The sequence below is a fragment of the Ochlerotatus camptorhynchus genome, unplaced genomic scaffold (assembly GCF_037179485.1).
Source record: "Ochlerotatus camptorhynchus isolate MF236.1 unplaced genomic scaffold, CSIRO-AGI_Acam_v1.1 ptg000207l, whole genome shotgun sequence".
Classification (NCBI taxonomy): domain Eukaryota; kingdom Metazoa; phylum Arthropoda; class Insecta; order Diptera; family Culicidae; genus Ochlerotatus; species Ochlerotatus camptorhynchus.
Genome location: NW_027040697.1, coordinates 617,149 through 636,521, shown reverse-complemented (window position 1 = coordinate 636,521; position 19,373 = coordinate 617,149). Strand labels below are relative to the sequence as shown.

General features: G+C 39.7%; 1 protein-coding gene across 7 annotated transcripts in view; it reads left to right on the top strand.

Annotated features, from left to right (window-relative positions):
- Positions 1 to 19,373, top strand: part of LOC135703040 (furin-like protease 2) — a 1,186,720-nt gene that overhangs the window by 958,321 nt on the left and 209,026 nt on the right. For all 7 annotated transcript variants that reach the window (XM_065224146.1, XM_065224145.1, XM_065224144.1 and 4 more), the window contains one exon: positions 16,117 to 16,251. In XM_065224146.1, coding sequence (XP_065080218.1) covers positions 16,117 to 16,251 — 135 coding nt within the window. The remainder of the gene's footprint in view (positions 1 to 16,116; positions 16,252 to 19,373) is intronic.

Genomic DNA, 19,373 nt, shown 5'->3' with positions numbered 1-19,373 from the left:
GGATTGAGCTCTTGAGATATTCCATTGTTCCGATAGGTTTGCCATTGAAACAGTTTCTCAGTTGTCAAATTACTGCAATTCTGGCTTAGAGGTCTCGGAATCATAAAACAAATTTTCTAACAATTTCCAACACCTTCTTCGGATTAAGAAGGATAAAAGGATCTGAACAGGATCCTCCGGCCTTCTTCAATGGCAAACGACATTCAGACACATACACACACCCGCTCACACATGCAGAGCGCGATGTGTACACAGCCGTCTCTTGTAGGCTCTCGGAATAACTCTGACACTGGCACACCGGAAGGAAAATATTTGACTTTGCTCTCGCTCGCTCGCTGCTCGTCATCATCGCCGACTTTATTCCAGCACACATAATATAGAGCAGGGCGGTAAGCGGAGAACGTTGAAGTTTGATACGATTATTTATACGCCTCGTCGTCGTCGTCGTCGTCATCATTTTCGTTGCATGGAATCATCTTGATATCATTACAACACTTTAGAGCACTAAGCTCGTCGTGAGCAGGGCTGTAGATGTCTTTAGGAAAACATACTTTTGCCTGCAGGAAGTATTTGTTTCGTGCGGAAAAATATTACGATGGAACGAGCTCAAACGTCCATAGATTTCAAAATAACCCCTTGGAATCAATCACTGGAATCCTTTAATGCTCCACGTTTAATAATTAAGTACCAATCGAAGGGATGTATATCACCAATGTCAACCTTCTCCCGCCGGCAGTCACGTAACATTCATTAAACGATTATTAATCCGGACAAATTAATCTTCTGCACAAGCCTGCAGCCGTTTGCCATTGTAACTGATGACCTAGCAGCATGATTAACCCTCATCTTCATTAATATGCCGGCAAAAGCTTCCTGTGAGCTGCAGCGGGCGGGAGGTGAGGTATGTCACAATCCTTCTGCTAATTTATCATGCTTTCCACTAACTGCCGCCAATGCAATGCTCGCTCTGACTGGAGCCAATCAATTCATTCTAATGTTCAATTCACCGGAAATATCCTCACTCTCGCAACTTTCCGGATGGCGGAAAAACGGTTCATCCGCAAAGCAATCAATTTCGATTCAAATAATTGTTGAATAATTTTACACGCTTCAGCCCGTCCCCTCCCCTCGCCTGGAATGTTGCAAACCTGATTATCATAAAATTTATGCACACCGCACATACTCAAAAGCTTCCCGCACTCGCGCTCAGATGGGTGTGGTCCGGTCCGTTGAAATTGTGGCAAACCGAATGTTCTGTCGGATTGGCCATTGTTGTTGTAGCAGTCAGTGGCTGGTGGAGTTGGAAAATTGTTATTTTTGACGGTATTTTATTAGAAAATCAGATGTTTGGTTTGTGTTCTATCGGTTTGTTATACTTCAGTAAGCTCTGCACCACCGATTTGAATATTATGAATAGTGTGGTTGAATTCAAATTGGCGTAGTGAAATCAGATTTCATAACTTCGTGGCTGCTTAAAGTACCATAATGCCATCAAGCTATTCGGTAATAAGCATTACAAACATAGTACATTCTCATTTTACAGAGTCGAGGAACGAATCCTTTTTCCATATGAATTAAACAAATCATGTTTTTATAGAGATTAAAGTTGTCCTGTAAATGTTAACGTAAGGGAAATGGATGTAATGTCGGCCTGAATGCCCCTATTTTGGGCCCAAACATAATTTCAACAGTCAACTAAATTTTCAATAGTGCTAAAATTGAAAAAATATTATTGATGCAACTATCTTGAATATACAGAAAACGATGACAAAAATATGAAACGATGACAAGAATAACTCCTGTTTTTTTTAAGCTTTTTATTTGTTCCAAATTCAAAATAAATTACATTTCATTTTAACCTACGTGCTCCAGTTACTGCAGTAACTTACCAGCCTTAATTGTTATGATATATATCTAAGTGTTTTGACATTGTTCCTCCCTTGGCAATTCAGTATTTAAAACAGGTTTTTTATACCTGCATGTCAGTACAACAATAGAAATCTTAAAACTAAATACTAAAACTAAATCTTCTCTAAGTATAAAGGGAATAAATCTTTGCAATTGAGGATTGCAACGATTTTTGCCAGAAATTATTAACTATTTTGTTGGACATTTGTTCTAAAGTCTCAACATTCGAAATTATATGTACTTCGGTTGTACTATACCAGGGAGGCAACTTCAAAATCATCTTCAGAACATTGTTCTGAATCCTTTGAAGTTTATTCGTCAGGCAAAGTTTGGATTTCCTGTTTATAAGAGGATACAAATATTTTAAATATTTGTTACATTTGGCTTGAATGCCCTCATTGTGATCTTTAAAGTTAATTTTTAGTCTAGTACTAATCCAAGACATTTCACTTGGTTTGACCAGGAAATTGAAACTCCGTTCAAAGTGACTATGTGACTACTACTAGGTTTCAAAAGGGAAGCTCTAGGCTTATGTGGAAATATTATAAGTTGAGTTTTGGAAGCGTTGGGAGAAATCTTCCATTTTTGTAAATAAGAAGAGAAAATATCTAAACTTTTCTGCAGTCTGCTGCAAACAACACGAAGACTTCTTCCTTAAGTGGAAATGCCTGTGTCATCAGCGAACAAAGATTTGTGGCAACCCTGAGGCAAATCAGGGAGGTCCGAAGTGAAAATGTCATACAATATAGGCCCAAGAATGCTACCCAGAGGAACTCCTGCTCTAACAGGTACTCGATTAGAGTTGGAATTTTGATAATTTACATGCAGAGTTCTGTCAGTTAAATAATTCTGAACTAAAGTGGAAAATTAAACTTTTTCAATTTAGCAATCAAACCTTCATGCCAAACACTGTCGAATGCTTTTTCTATGTCTAGAAGAGCAACTCCAGTTGAGTGGCCTTCAGATTTGTTTGAACGTATTAAATTGGTAACTCTTAAGAGTTGATGAGTAGTTGAATGCCCATGGCAAAATCCAAACTGCTCATCTGCAAAAATTGAGTTCGTATTGATGTGAAGCATCATTCTATTTGAAATTATCTTTTCAAAAAGTTTACTTATTGAAGAAAGCAAACTTATTGGACGGTAGCTTGACGCTTCAGCTAGATTTTTATCCAGCTTCAAAATTGGAACAACTTTTGCATGTTTCGAATTATCAGGAAAGTATGCCAAATGGAAACATCTGTTAAATAATTTTACCAAGAAAGACAAGGTACTCTCTGGGAGTTTTTTGATGTGGATATAGAAAATTCCATCATCACCTGGAGCTTTCATATTATGAAACTTTTTAGTTATAGACCTTACTACGTCCAAATCAGTCCCCCAGGAATCATCAAAAATATTTTCCCGAAAGAAAATGTTCAGATAATTCCGAGCAACCGGATTCTCAATAGGACTAGTAAGACCCAAACTGAAATTATAGGAACTCTCGAATTGCTTAGCAAGTTTCTGAGCTTTTTCCAAATGTGTGATCAAAATTTTACCATCTTATTTATCCGCTGGAATAGGCTTTTGAGGTTGTTTTTTAAATTTTGTGAGTTTCCAAAAGGGTTTGGAACTCGGGTCTAATTTAGAAATATTATTTTCAAAAGTTTTGTTCCTCAGGGCAGAGAATCGCTTTTTAATTTGTTTTTGCAAATCCCGCCAGATAACTTTCATGGCAGGATCGCGTGTTCTTTGATATTGTCTCCTACGGACATTTTTAGGACAGATCAAGAGCTGAAGATTGTCGGCTACTATAATTGAATCGAATTTAACCTCGCATTTTGGTACTGAGGCAGCTCTTGCTTCAACTATAGAAGTAGTCAGAGATTCAAGAGCATAATTAATTTCATCTTTGGTTTGAAAAGGAATGTTTGGATCGAAGTTATATTCCATAAATGTTCGATATTGCTCCCAATGGTATGTGAAAGTAGAGCTTTAGGGATAAGAAATTATGTCTTGGGATATTTCAAAAGTTACTGGAAGGTGATCAGAACCGAAGTCAAAATGGGTAACCAATTGGCTACAAAGTTGACATGAATCAGTTAAGACCAAATCAATAGTTGAGGGTGTTCTTGCAGAAGAAAAGCATGTTGGGCTGTTTGGATATTGAATAGTGTAATAACCTGCAGAACAATCATCAAACAGAATATTACCATTGGAATTGCTTTGAGCATTATTCCATGAGCGGTGTTTTGCATTAACATCACCAATAATGAAGAATTTAGACCTATGACGGGTAAGTTTCTGAAGGTCACCCTTGAGAAAATTCTTTTGCTGGCCTACGCATTGGAATGGCAAATAGGCAGCTATAAACGTAAGATGTCCAAATTTTGTTTCAACAGAAACTCCCAAAGTTTCAAAAAATTTGGTTTCAAATGAAGAAAGAATTTTATGTTTGATTCGTCCATGAACAATGATGGCAACGCCACGATAGGGTCCATCAAGATGATCATTTCTATAAATGAAATAATTTGCGTCCCTCTTAACCTTATGGTCAGGTTTAAGGAACGTTTCAGTTATAATGGCAATATGCACGTTATGAACTCTCAAAAAATTAAATAGCTCGTCTTCATTGCTTGAAGAGATCGAGCATTCCAATTTAAAGTATTTAATGCTTTAAAATCCATTACTGAATTTTTAAGTCATGACAATATTGTTTGCAAATTTTACTCCAGGTTGAATAGCATCAAACATGGAGTTAGATTTAAGCATATCAGAAATCATGCGAATTAATGATTTCTGTAAAATTTCCATTTTAAGAGCAGTTATGCTTCCTAAGTCAAAATTGTCAAAATTTCCGTTAGAATTACGTTGGTTAGTATTTTGATTTCTACCCGGTGCAATAGCAGCATAGGTAGCTCCATTAACTCGCTGAACATTGTTAGCAGCAAGGGGAGTAGGTATAGATGAAAAATTTGAAGCAGGGGTGATATTTGTACCTACGGGTACGAATGTAGAATTTGTTCCTCGCTGACCGTTGCTAACAGCAGAGGAATTTGTACTTGGTCGGAAACGTGGTGAGTTTCCTTCCTGCCGCTTAGAACGATATTGTAGGATCGTTTTGCGATTCTTACATTCCCAAAAATTGGATTTGTGGATTTCACCACAATTTGAACCTTTAAATTTCGTAGGATCTTCCTTCACAGGACAGTCGTCCTTTGCGTGAGAGAAATCACCACAATTCATGCATTTAGCTGGCATGTAGCGATTTTTTGATTCGTGACCCCATCCCTGGCACTTACGGCACTGGGTGAGGTTTTGGAAATTTCCTCCAGTCTTCTTGAAGTGTTCCCACTTCACTCGGACATGGAGCATAAGGCTAGCTTTTCAAAGGCCTTAAGCTTGTTTAGTTCACTACACTTAAAGTGAATTAAATAAAAATCATTAGAAATCCCGTTGCGTGAATCGCCAGGACAGGATTTCATTTTCATTTTGATTACTTGGAGTGGCACAACTCCAAGTAATTTTGCCAGTTCATCTTTGGTCTGATCCAGGGATTCACTACTGGGGAGTCCTTTCATGACAACCTTGAACAAACGTTCAGTTTTGGTGTCGTAAGTAAAAAAAATTGTGCTGCTTCTCAGTAATATACTTGAAAAGACATTTAAATCCGTCCAAGGTTTCAGCCAATACACGGAAATGGTTATCACAATAGGGGGAATCATTTCCTTCTTGGCATTCTTCTTGGATTTTTCCTGGATGATGGATCATTCTCATCATCTGTGAGCAAATCAAATTAATTTCATCAGAAGGGGGATCAAAGTTTGCCCCTTTCTTTTGCGTATAGGCGCCATGGCGGCAGTAATTTTTTTTTATCCATATCGACTTCCAAGCAGATTACTATAAGAATCTGAAGGATCGAAGAGGAATTGTCCAAATCGATATCCAAGAAGGATTACCTCCGGTAGGGTCCAAACAAGGATCGAAGAGGAATAAGAGTTGAACAAGGTAGAAATTTTACAGGTTGAGCACTGAAAAGTGCTGTTTAAATGTGTTGTAGCTTTAGGCAGTAGTAACACTTCCTTTAGCAAAAAGCAAATAGATCCGCACGGCAAGAAGGCACGATGCGGACTGAATTCTTGTATTGTTGCCGTTGCTGCTGTTGCTGTTACTGTTGCTAGTCCATCTGCTTCAAGGTGCGTTTTAAAAATAACTTCATTAGGCATAGGTGCCAACTTATCCGGGCCCATTTTAATAAGTTCCGCTACGATACCATCTTTACCAGCTGCTTTGTTGTTCTTAAGCTGTCGAATAGCATCCTTAGTTTCACGTATCGTGGGAGTTGAGGACATCCCTCATCCACTGTACCAACGAAGCCATTCCTCCTGCTGCCTGGGTTCTCTGCCTCTGCGCCATTGAGATGTTCATCGTAGTGTTGCTTCCACCTTTCAATCACCACAGGTTCGCGACACAAAGCCTTGGCGGGATGCGTTGAGTTTCTCGTAGAACTTACGCGTTTCGTGAGAAAGATACAACTGCTGCATTTCTTCGCACTCCAGCTCTTCCAAGTGGCACTTCTTAATCCGGAAAAGATGGGTTTGCTGTATTCACTTCTGTTTGTATCGATCCACATGTTGACGGGTTCCTTGGTGCAGCATCCTCGCCAAAACCGTCTGACACTCCTCGTCAAACCAATCGTTCCGTCGATACCGCTTCACAAACCCAATGGCAGCTCCAGCAGCGCCCTTAATGGCTGCTTTCAGGTTGTTCCAGCAGTTCTCAAGAGGAGCTTCGATGAGCTCTCCTTCATCCGGCAACGCTGCGTCGAGGCATTGCGCGTAATCAGTTGTAACTTCGGACAGCTTCAGTCGCTCCAGATTGTACCGTGGCGGGTGTCGGTACCGAATGTTGTTGGCAACGGAATGTTTTTGGCACACCTTAACCATTAGAAGGTAGTGGTCCGAATCGATGTTTGCACCGCGATAGGTCCTGACGTCGGTAATGTCCGAGAAGTGCCTTCCGTCGATCAAAATGTGGTCGATTTGCGATTTTGTCTGCTGCGCTGATCTTAAGGTGTACCGATATGGGAGGCTATGCCGGAAGTAGGTACTCCGTATGGCCATGTTCTTAGAAGCGGTGAAATCGATGAGCCTGAGGCCGTTGGCGTTCGTTAGCCGGTGAGCGCTGAACTTTCCTATAACCGGTCTGAATTTTTCCTTCTGGCCGACCTGAGCGTTAAGATCTCCGATAACGATTTTGACGTCATGGCTTGGGCAGCTGTAGTATTCCCGTGCGTAAAAACGTCTTTATCGTCATCGTCACTTGCTAATTGAGGGCTGTGCACGTTGATTATGCTGACAGTGAAGATGCGGACTTTGATCTTCAACTTGCACATTCTGCTATCGATTGGCCACCACCCAATCACGCACTTCTGCATTTCACCCATCACGAAAAAAGCTGTACCCATCTCATGTGTATTGTTGCAGCTCTGGTAGGTGGTATAACCATCCCTATACGTATGTAACGACGAACCCTTCCAGCAAACCTCCTACAGCGCTACAATGTCGAACTCGCGGACCCTCAATAAATCGGAAAGAATGCGAGTACTTCCCAAGAAATTGAGAGGCTTGCAGTTCCATGTTCCGAGTTTCCAATCGTTAGTCCGTTTTCGTTGCCAGTTTAGAGCCTGACACCAGGACGTTGATCAGCCGCTCCTAACATGGAGAACAGACGCCGTTTTGAGCCGCACCTCCATGGTGAACAGACGCTCGAAGACTGCACTCTCCGGAGAGAGGAGTCCCCCCCCCCCTTCCCTGTCAGCATACGACCAAGGTCCCACCGGGGTTGGTTACCCGATCTTGCCGATGGTTACTCGTACCCCAGCCGGCACCGCGGGGAGGTAGGGATAGGAGTAACTGGACAAGAGGCTAAGTAACCACGCCCACATAGGTGTTGGGGTCTATTTTATACCTGCAGATACACGAAGTATGGATGGTACGCATTGTCCAGCCGTTTACCAGTATCGACTTGACTAACAATCTACAATAGGTCACATTGAACGTTTTGTTGTTGTCGTGTAACACCTTTTTATTGGCGTTTTGAGTCCAATATGGAAGAGCCCTATTTACCATTATATTATTTGCTGGCTATTCTCTTTTTTCAGACCAGTGCATTTATAGTAGATGTGCTTTATGAATTTGGATTCCCTGAATCCGAATCAGACGCTAGAATCCTTGTGCAAAAAGTATTTTAAGCAAACATACCAAAATACATTTTTTTTTAAATATACAGTTGCGCCTAAATACTGGAAATTAATTTTTAAATCGTTAGAATCCGAAATCAGTAACACTTAATTTAGTCCAAGGGGTTGGTCACTCTACACAGTGTGCCAAAATCAAACTTGGGCACACCCGGGTGCAGTTATTGGCGCTATTTGGCACCCATGGCTATAATTTTTATGATCTTTAAAGTTACTGGCAACACTGAACTTGTTCTGTGCCTGCGCAGTGTGCATGTGTCAAAATTTGTTATTTATGTTGCCACAATATAATCAAATTATTTTCAAATCAACCGTGAATCTCCACCCATCGCATCCACGTTTCCTCTCAGACGACGAACAGCTGACAGCGGTATCTTGACCTGACCGAGGTTTCCGGCCATGGCTACACGGCTGCTTACAATGCTGCTGCTGGCCCGTCTTTTTTACGAATTTTAGAGGAGACGGACCAGCAGAAGAAACAGCAGCAGCAGCATTGGAAGTAGCCGCAGTCGTGGGAGCTGCATCGCTAATTCGTGTAGCCGTGGCCGACACTGGAAATCTCTGGGCGGTCGCGACAAGCGGTGCTTGAGTTTTAATCGGAAAGCCAACAACCAAACAATAACTATACCATCCGACCATTCGAACTGCTCGAATACATCCATGGCGGTGGCTGCTACACCAACCATTCCATCGTCCAACATATAATGTTGGAGGACCGTCTTGGCAAAATCTCAAATAGTTCAACATATTATTTTTACTCTCCTGCCTTTTTGAAATTATAATTACGAATCATAACATTAACTAAACAAAGCTAACGTGTTCTGGATGTTCTCGTTGCTCCACGCACCTTTCATCTTCTTGGAGGAGGAAAAGCACAGCTTCATAATGAACGGGGATTTTGTGCATTTGTGATCGATTGCGCTGTGGTTGCACTTCATGATGGCGTTCACCACTAGGGTTACGCTCGGGAACTCGACCAATCCGGAGGAGGAACTTTCCTATTTCAGCGGGAACATTCGCACTTGCGACGGTATTGAAGAAGTGGAGAATGCGATTTTTGCTGGCCTGGGAAGCGATTGTTCTTGGAGCTAATCGAATTGTCCGGCACGGTGTACGGGTTGGTGGACTCTGACAAGTAGTTCTGCTTGGAAAATGCAATTTGAATTTCTCTACCATCATTTCCATTCATTCAATGTTGTTCAAGTGCTGGATGCTGCGTTCGACTGGTTCGACTGCGATGGCGTCTCCCATCTGGACCTTGGCGGTACCCTCTTTGGTCTTCAGGAACATTATCTTGACAACAGATTGAACAGCTTATCGGTGTTGGCTGTGTTGTTATTGAGTCCGTAGACCATGATCACTGCGCCCTGTTGCTGTGCCGGTTGAATTAAGTTGGCTGGTCAGTTTCGGGTCAGCGGTGCGTCCTTCAGCAGTCCGACGTGTTCTCCGGCCGGTGTTTGTTTCCAGTTTTTCGACGGATGATACTCGGGCGGTGAAAAATTCGGTGCAAATCCGTTACCTCCGCCGGCTCCTAGAAAGCCTGGTTGACTAATGATTGACGTTCGTTGTGCGGCGTCGGACTTCCACCGAAGATGGAAGGATCATGTAGCAACGGAGCTCGTCCGTTGCAGGCATCCTTGGAGGCGGATGCATCCAGTGTGTAGTCCCAACTGGAGTCCGTGCCGGTTTTGAAAACATTAAAAAAACAAAACAAAAACAAGAGCTGTTAAAACACCGGGTTGCCAAACAAGTCTATTAAATGACTTCTTGGCACTGCTGGTACAGCTGTGGCACACTGAGGTACACTGAGAAAAATGTTGGCGCAAAATAAATGTGTAGAGTGACCACCCCTTGGTTTAGTCAAAAAATCACTTCTAAGGTAATGGCAACAATTATTTGAGCCCTATAATGGTTTGTTTGAATGATGATATAGTACACACTTAGAAATAACTAATTTTACACGTGATGGAATCCATCTTTGATGTAAAAACTGAGACTCAAACAAACATGACATGTAATATTCCCAAGCAACAATTCAGTAACCATTTGGCATCCACTCTGATTTATGATGGTTTTATAACGACAATGAACAATCCATTTAGTATAAATACAGCATTTTAAAGTGTAAAACATTCCTGCTTAGTAATTCAGCTATTTGCTGTTTTAAAAACCTTTTATAGTCTGTCAAGAAAGTCAAAAACTGCCTTGTTTTTAAAATAAATTTAAAACAAATTCTCATTCCCTCCGTAAAACTGCTCTGTAATTCAAGCATAAACGTCATTGGAAATTCTTTATAAACGTGTTCTACCGTTATAAAAGCAAACATAAAACAATTAGGTTTTGCATAAGAGCAAAAAGTATTTATTGTTTCTTTTTAGGCTTTTCAAAGTGCATCATAAACTCCCCAATTATTCTGTTTACAAATTGAGCTTAGCTTAAAGATGGTTTTTCATAGTTAATAAAAGCCAAATTTATGACAAAGAAATCTCGAAGGATAGACGAAGTAGGATGAAAAATTCAAGACAATTTCAGCAAAATTTACTTCTTTAGAAAAACCAGCACACCATCAACGACTGACCATCTGGCGGAGAAGAGTAAAGTGAGCGTGGAAAGATCAAAAACATACCAGCCTTCTCCAGATCTTGCGAATAGATGACAACCGACAGCAAACCACTGAAACTGTTATTTAGTGGAGATTAGCTGGTTTCCGACCCCTAGCAGCGATTTTATTCGGCGAAAGAATCAACTCTTCGAAAATTTCATTCAAACGTACTTCCCTGCATCGTTGGATGGTGCACTTCTGTAACCATCCGGAAGAAAGGGATCTTTTTCGGGAACGATTGCGCTTCCAGCTGTTCGAAATGCGAAATGTTGTAAAACAGTATCGCAAACTATCTGAGTAAAGGGCCACCCACATTAGATCCGTTTGCGTTGCGTTGACGTAAATTTGACAGTTAGACAATAGATTTTGCTGTCACTTTGCCGCAACGCGTCCGATCCGGATCTAATGTGCGTGGGCCTTAACTGCTCCCAATCCATCGGCAGAAAGCCGCCTGGAAGAATCCTGTATCTCACAGCGCAACTATCGAAAGATAAACAAACTTTGACGTTTAACTTTTTGCAGGCTACTTCGCCTCCATAAATGCTGCCATAAATTTGAACGGGTTAGGATCAAGCAAAATGGCTATAGATAAATTCCATTCAGCCTGCAAGTTTTCTTCATAAAAGCCATTTTAAAACCTTATGAATTTGTTAAGGATTTTTATTGAAAGCAAAACAACTTTTTCGCAAATGACCCATGAACATCAACTTTTATGCCACCGCCTTGTTACAATCAGTTTGCTTGTTTTTTACAATCTTAAATTTTCAATCTATAGTTCCTTGGATATAACCATATTTTGGTAAATTTAGCAATGAGCAAACATTTAAATGCGAAAATCACAAAAAAAAAATTCGGTCTAGCTCGATCTGAAGAATGATTTATTTTTGTCAATGTAAAATAATTAGTCAAATCGACGTTTCACGAGGGTGGACTTACTTTTTTCGATGTTTTCACGTACATTTTACATAAAATTCAATGAGGCACTTAAAACTAGGCCACTTTATGAGAACTATTGCAATTAATTTTGGTATTCAACAAGATTTTTATACCATCAGTTTCTATTTAAATTATTTCGATAAGATCGGATTCATAAATCCTTTTCTATCTTGATTGATGCTTTCCTATCGGATTTAGCAAGTAGCTAGGGGAAATTGCTTGGAAAGGATTTTTATTGTTGTTAAATAGCTTTTGTTGTAGCTTTCAAATGGTTCTAAATGCGTTCGTCATTCAACCTTTTGCAGTAAATCAATCTTTTTAGAGCTTCTAGAATACACCCTTCAGAACCTTCTCCAGGGTAGGCCAACTAGACATATTCTAGTCTTAATGAGGTTTTGGTGGATGCATTAATGACAAAATAGCCTTGACCAGAGTTTTATGAATGCTGTTTTATAGTTGCTTTGTAGTATTTCATAAAACTTAAAATGTTACTTGGGATTAAGTGCTCTGAGACTGAAATGTTCGTTGCTCGACGAAAAGTACGTTTGATGAAGCTATATTTCACGTCTGTTATGACTCAAATTTATGTCAAAATTGACGCTCATATATGTCACTCTCAGAGTACCTAAATTTACATAATTTTTTCTATGTGTGTAAGCTTTTGAACGCCAGTAGAATGAAATTTAAATTTATACACCAAAATATACATTTTGGTTTAGAAAAATTTATTTAAAAAACTCATTGGAGTCGCTTAATGAAATACTATATGGCTTTCTCTTAATATCTTTAACCGATATAATTATACGGCACAGTTAACAATCCAAGACATTTTCATCAATACATGCAAAGCTCTTTATTATATCAGACAAACAGATTAAGTACCAAACGAACTTCGATTTAATCGCTTCGACGCTCTCGCTCCAGGATCGAAATGTCCAGCCGAGAAAATTGGAAACCAAAACTGCTGAGCCATAATCCGAAAATCACAAAAACATTATTCTGGGACTAGACAAATTTCAATCTTGTAACAGCGTTGGAAAAGTTCGTCATATAACACGAAGTTCGTCAAGGGAAATGTTCATGAGATTTCATAAACTTTTCTAACGTGCAATAAACAATCTGCAGAATTTTCAAGGTTATCAGCCGAATAATTTTGAAGAATACAAGTTTGTAGACTTTCAAAACTTGGCACCATACAGATAAACTCAGTCAACAAACTAAAATCATATGAACAGATTCAACAACTCCAATGAACGTACTTTACATCAATTTTCAAATTCATGTCACAATTCCCGGATGATCCCAGGATTTTGCAGCTCTTCCATGATAATCACAGGTTTTCCAGGTTTTTTTTCAGGTATTTGCCACACTGCGCCTGAAAGTTCAATTATAACAATATGACCACAAAAGCTCCGGATTGCACCGGGAAATTAGTCTGAATCTGACGTAAATTAAAATCACATCAACATTAAAATACTTGATCATTTGCACCGGGTATGTTTCGATTGCTTCCTGTCCAAAATCTACCATTTGTCAAATCGTATTGCATGAACATAAGAGTGATGCAAACTTTGAAATTTTCGCTCCACAATACTTAAACGATTCCAAATCGGATCCTGACAAACATCTCAAAATTTGAACACATTTGGTGAGAAACTGAGATGGCACAAACCTTTTGAAGTTTGTATGGGAATTACTATGGGAAAACCAAGATTTTTGTTTATGTCTATCTAATAATTCACCATATCGGTCTGCTTCAAAAGCTTTCAACTGCACTTGTAGGAAATTCTCCCAGCTAGAACTTTGCTGAAAACCGCTTTTTGATTAAATGCAAGGATCGAAAGTTACCAATGGTTCAATGCGCTGATGTCTTATGATCATGCTCAAACAACTGCTCAGCAGGCAACATTGGTGTTCCTGGGGCGTTGAATAGGACACACAAATCATGGCTACTATGTCACACTGCGAAATACAGTGTTGCCTACAGAGCAGCTGCTTGATCATGTCGTAAGTTTACCAATCTCTTAAATAAATAATAACTTTTTCCTGTCTCGTTTTACATAGAAACGATCTTAAGCAAAGTTGTAGCTAAGAAAATTTTCTATAAGAATGGCTATCGAACTGCTTCGCAGCTCAATATGGAAAAAGACTAGAAGGCAATGAACAAAAAGTTGAGATTTCCCATAGTAATTTACATGTAAACCTCAAATGGCTTGTGCGAAGTCTGTTTCTAACCAAATGAGTTGTAACTTTGGGAGGCTAATCAGGACCCGATTTGAAACCATTTAAGCACTGTGGAGCGAAAAAGTCAAATTTTGCATCAGTCTAATGAACATTCAAACCCAAACCCACGTATCATTAAAAAATTATCTAACCTTACTTCCCTAAATGCGGACTCTAGCAATTTTGTTTGAAATGAAATAAGTGAGAAGGGTCAAATCTCACCATTGGAGGATAAATTCAGGATTTTAGCTCATGTAATCGCGTTTAGAATCTACTCATGCAATGGCCATTTCACAGAACTTCTGAAACGTTTTGTATAAATCACCACAAGGACATTCCCTCAATTTCAATTGCTAAGCTACCTAGCTTGACCCACAAATCTCACTTCCAAGTTGAAGAATCAACCTTGTCGGAAAAGCCACAATCATCGCATTCATGTTACCCTTTCTCTCTCTCTCTCTCTTGGGTAAGGTTATGTCTCTTTCAGCAACATATTCGGATTCACTCCCTACCACCAATATAATAAAGCTCCGGTCCGTCAACTTTTGCACCAGCATTTCCCGAACTTCTTCTTGCTCATTTTTCTGTTGGAGGAGGAAAATGTATTTCCATCACTCATACACAAAAGCCCGTCGCCGTTGTCCCTAGACGGCGATGACGACGACGTTTGACTTCTTCGCCCGAGGCTTCCCATGAAAGCTCTTCTACATTTGCGAAAAGAAGCCACACAAAAGCGGCTCATCACACCCTCGTTCCCCCCTTAAATAGAGCACTGTACGCTTTTTGAGTGCATGTCTTCGAGTCACATGAGAGCTCCATCAGCAAGCAAGCAGCGAAATCTCGAAACAAACTGCTCGTAATTTTCTAAAGTTTATTTTTATTTTATACAGAAACAATTCAGCTCTTCATTTCCATTTAATTCGGAATCATGCTTCATGGTGGGAGGAGCGCTAGCGTCTCCGCCTCGTTTCCGGCCGGTGATGTCGGAAAAGTGCTCCCCTACCAAGTTTGTGAGGAGTGTCGGGGCTTTGTTAGAGGATTTCCCATATGAGTTGAGCAGTGTTTTTCATTGTTCACCGTTCTGGCAGCAGCAGGAGAGAAGTGATGTCAGGAAGGACGAGGAAGAGTTTGAATGTTGAATTCTGTCAGCTGGTCCTAATGGTAGAGTGTTGCAGTTTGCGGTGTTATAGGGTATCTTATTGGCTGTTAAGCTTTGTGGACTAGCAGCTCATATGTCAAGGTCAATCTGAACTTTTAAATATGATTTCAGAATTTTTCGGAATGTACACCGATGCAATGTTGTCTAACCCTTGAGGGATGTCGTTTTCACTCTCTTGTTTTCCCATCTTCTTCTTAAAATGTTATCATAATGGCAATTTTCCCATCTTCTTCCAAAACATTAGCGTGGTTTTGAGGCCACCCTGAACCAGAAAAGCGCTTCCCTTTAGGCCACAATCGTACAGCTCATTTCAGGCCACTGAAATATAAACACAGCTTCGTTCAACCTTCGTTTGCAGCTGAAAGCCAGGCCAAAGAAAAACCTTAGAGTGAAAGCATCATGAACATCGCATTAGAGTGTTTTTTACGATAATCTAAATTCATAGGAAAATTATATTTTTATCTAAAGCTTTCATGTGTTTGTGTGGGACTGCTCTTGCCATGCTGCTGCCACTTCCGAGGATGTAGGATCGTGCAAATGAGAAAGTGTAGAGCAGCAGTTGTAGCACGAACACGAGGAGCAGTGTATGGTTTTCAAAATTCATTCAGTTCTGGTTTGAGTGTCGAAATTAGCATGCCACTCCATTCGAACAAAAGCAGACACAGACAAAACACATTGTGCAGAGTCCTTGAAACAAGTCCGCCCGGCCCATGAACGAGGTCGTTTTCAATTTTAAACTATAATAATGTGAAATTGTGTGCTCAAATTTTCCCACATCGATTCCATGAGTTTTACACTAACCGAGCCATCCAACGAAAACAAAGAGCTTTGCAGGCTAGCAAAAAAATAAAATAAGCAAATCTAATCCGGCACGCACTAACAAATTCTAATCGCATTCCATATCGCATTGCTAATGGGCTGTTTTAATTTGCGTTCTACGTCGCTCGATGTGACTTGATAGGCTCTGTGATATGATGATTTTTTTTTACTGTTTACTCAATGTTCTATTTTTGCTTCTCTCTCTCTCTCTCCCCCTCTTTGCATCCAGAATGGTGGCGCCAAGGATGGTTTGGACATGAACATTGGTCCAGCGTGGCAGAAGGGCTACACGGGCAAAGGCGTCGTGGTGTCGATTCTGGACGATGGCATCCAGCGGAACCATCCGGATCTCGTGCAGAACTATGTAAGTATGAGCGGGATTTTTTTTTTTTTATTTTGCTTCTATCACGGATGTTGATTCAATTGCTGAATTAAGTATGATTTGTGTTTCAATTTGCGAAGATGCAATAGTGGTGGCTTTGAGGATTTAAGGATTTAGGATTTGTTTATAAAAAGCAATTACTGAAATGTTGACATTTTATAAAATCTAGCATTTTTTTTTTTTCGTATTTTAATGCCTTATATTTGTTTATCACAAAGTTCGGGATTGAGACTGTGTCTCAATTGGCGAGTTAAAAGTGAATTGAAAGGATCAAGATGGATCAAAAGAACCTCGTTACTCAAAAAAGGAGGGGATCTATGATGATCATTCCAGGATAACCGTTGAAATGCGTTGAACTGACCCTATTCACTCATTTCTATTTTGATAGAAAGGATTCCAAACAGCAGTTCCATACTATTAGTAGGAAACAGTTTGGTTGTCTCCGGTTGTGTGTTCATCCAAAGATTATGAACTCAATTCTAGATAAAATTTTCAAAAGATCCCATCTGCACTGATCGATTCACATCATCGAATTTCTCTTTTGGTAAAAACTCAGCTGCTAAAGCATTCTCAGTTCTGTCTGACATTTTGAACGTCAGATGAAATCCTCTTTTATCAAACTAAGTGTCAAACATAAGGACTGTATCAAAAATGTTTTGTAAACAAATGTTTTTTTTTATTTCCAAATCAATAAAGAATATTTTAAAATTGAAAAATATTCTTCAATTATTTATGTCATGTCTTCTTAAGAAGTTAACTCCTTAAAAAAAAAACAATCCTTTAAGCTACTTTAATGATCTTAGATTTAGGTCTTTTTCAAAATTTTGGACAGTGTGACAAAACAGGTTTTTCGCAGTTTTTGAAATTGTTTCATGATTTCAGTGGGTTTAACATTCATGGAAAAGGTTGTGAAGAAAACGCAAAAATTTACAATTGTTTTGGTCTAATTTGACATCAATTCTGAACGTCATACACATGTCTTTTTGACACAGTTTTCTTCAGCATAGGAGACCTTTTTTAACGAAGTTTAAGAGCCAACAAATACTAAGCGATTTCTAAGAAAATTATTTGGGACCTTCCTTAGCTCAGTCGGTAAAGGCGCAGCTACAAAGCAAGGCCATGCTAGAGGTCCCTGGGTTCGACTCTCGATCTGGAATTTTTCGGATTGGAAAATTTGTCGACTTTCCTGGGCATATAGAGTATGATTTTACTTGACACACAATTATACTAATGCAAAAATGGTATAGGCATCGAAAGCTCTCTATAAATAATTGTAGAAGTGCATCTAGAACACTTCTAGCTAGAGCTGGAATTAGGGCGTAACAGCTTTTGCAAACAATGACTTCTCTAGATAATTTCTAAAAAGTCAAGGCTCGCCCATGCAAACCATCATCTTCATCGGTTAGGGGAAGACTTACCCTACCCGATGGTTTTGTTGGTTTACGTGAGCGTGCCTTGAATTCCTAGAAATCATCGCCAGAAGTCATTGTTTACAAAAGCTGTTACGCCCTAATTCCAGCTCTATCTAGACTTAGTTGAGATGCGATAAACAATAAACTTGAGATGTGAATAATAATAATAATAATAATAATAATAATAATAATAATAATAATAATAATAATAATAATTTTCTTTTTGTATTTATTTAAGACATTTTACATCCATAGATGCATTCATGTCTGTTTCAGTTTAGTGTAATGATGTGTGGGTGTGAGTGTTAGTGTTTATGGTTCATTGCACATAGCTTTGTTTCGTCTCCTTCTGGTTCATCGTTGATCATAACATTGCATCTCTTTTACTTCTTCTTCTCAGTAAATTTCACTTTTACTTCTTCTACCTTTTCTTCATCTTATTTCTGCATCATCTTCGTTTTGGTTCGTAGCCTTCGTCCGTTTCTTGTTATTTTGTTGACGAGTCTCCTTCATCTTGCTGAATTGGCTGCGTCATCTTCTTATATCTTCTTCACTTCTGATCATTTGTTGCTTAATGGTATTCTTCTTCATTCACTTTTGATCTATCTTCTTCTTTCTTCTCACCATACTTCAAATTATTTTCTTTACTTCTTCATCATATTCTTTCTTCATCCTTCTTTAATTCCATTGCTTTGATTTCCTCTTCCACGTCTTCACGATTTCTCCAGATTTCCATCGGTGTCGTCTTCTTCATTTTGTTATTTTCCACTTTATCTTCTTGATCTTCTTCGTATTTTTCCACTTAATCTTGCGTTCCGCCTTTACTTCATCATAATTTTTCTTTTGATCTTCTTCTTCTTATTTTTCTTCCATCCGCTATCCGCTTTGTATTCTTGATGACCTTCACTTTCTTTACTTGATCTTCATCCAGTTACATGTTTGCCTTCATCATATTCTTCTTTCCTTCCTTGAGATCAGGGAACTGTTTCACCTTCTTGCCTCTACACCGGGTTTCGGCTACTCCATCTTCTTCACATTCTTCCTTCCTTCCTTGCTCTCTTAACTGCATAACCTTCATAACCAACTTCTTCACATTTTTCCTTCCTTGCTTGCTCCGTTATCTCCTTAACCTTCATTGCCACTACACCGGGTTCCGGCTGTTCCTTCTTCTTTTCTCTGCATCCTTCAAATTTTTCGGTACAGTCCAGTTTGCCGTAGAGAATTCAGCAAATTGGTGGTTTGCTCCTCAGAGTTTCCTAACGCATCTCGCAAGCTTGTAATGTCAATGTCGTTCTCTTGTTGTTGCCTTTCATAGTTTTTTGCACTGCAAAATCACGTGTCGCACGTCTAAAACCATTCCACAACAACTGGGCGGGGCTTCCTTCTTCAACTAGTACGTATGGGTTAGCCGCGTGTGACCAATTCTTAGTCGTGTTAGCACACGCTGGTCGAAAGTGCTTCCCCGTTCCGTCCACTTGTGCGTGTCGTCTTTGACTTCTCTTAGTTTGGAGTCTCTGGTCGCGAACCATTGGTCGTTCCATCGTTGGCGAATGTTTTGCATCACCATTCTCAGCGCATCATCGGGTAGCACCACGGGTGCTTAGATGTTCCAGCTTCTAAGGCCTGGAGACAACTTGCAGAGTCCGTAAGAATGGCTAATTCGTTCGAAATATTCGGAATGGAAACAGCTAC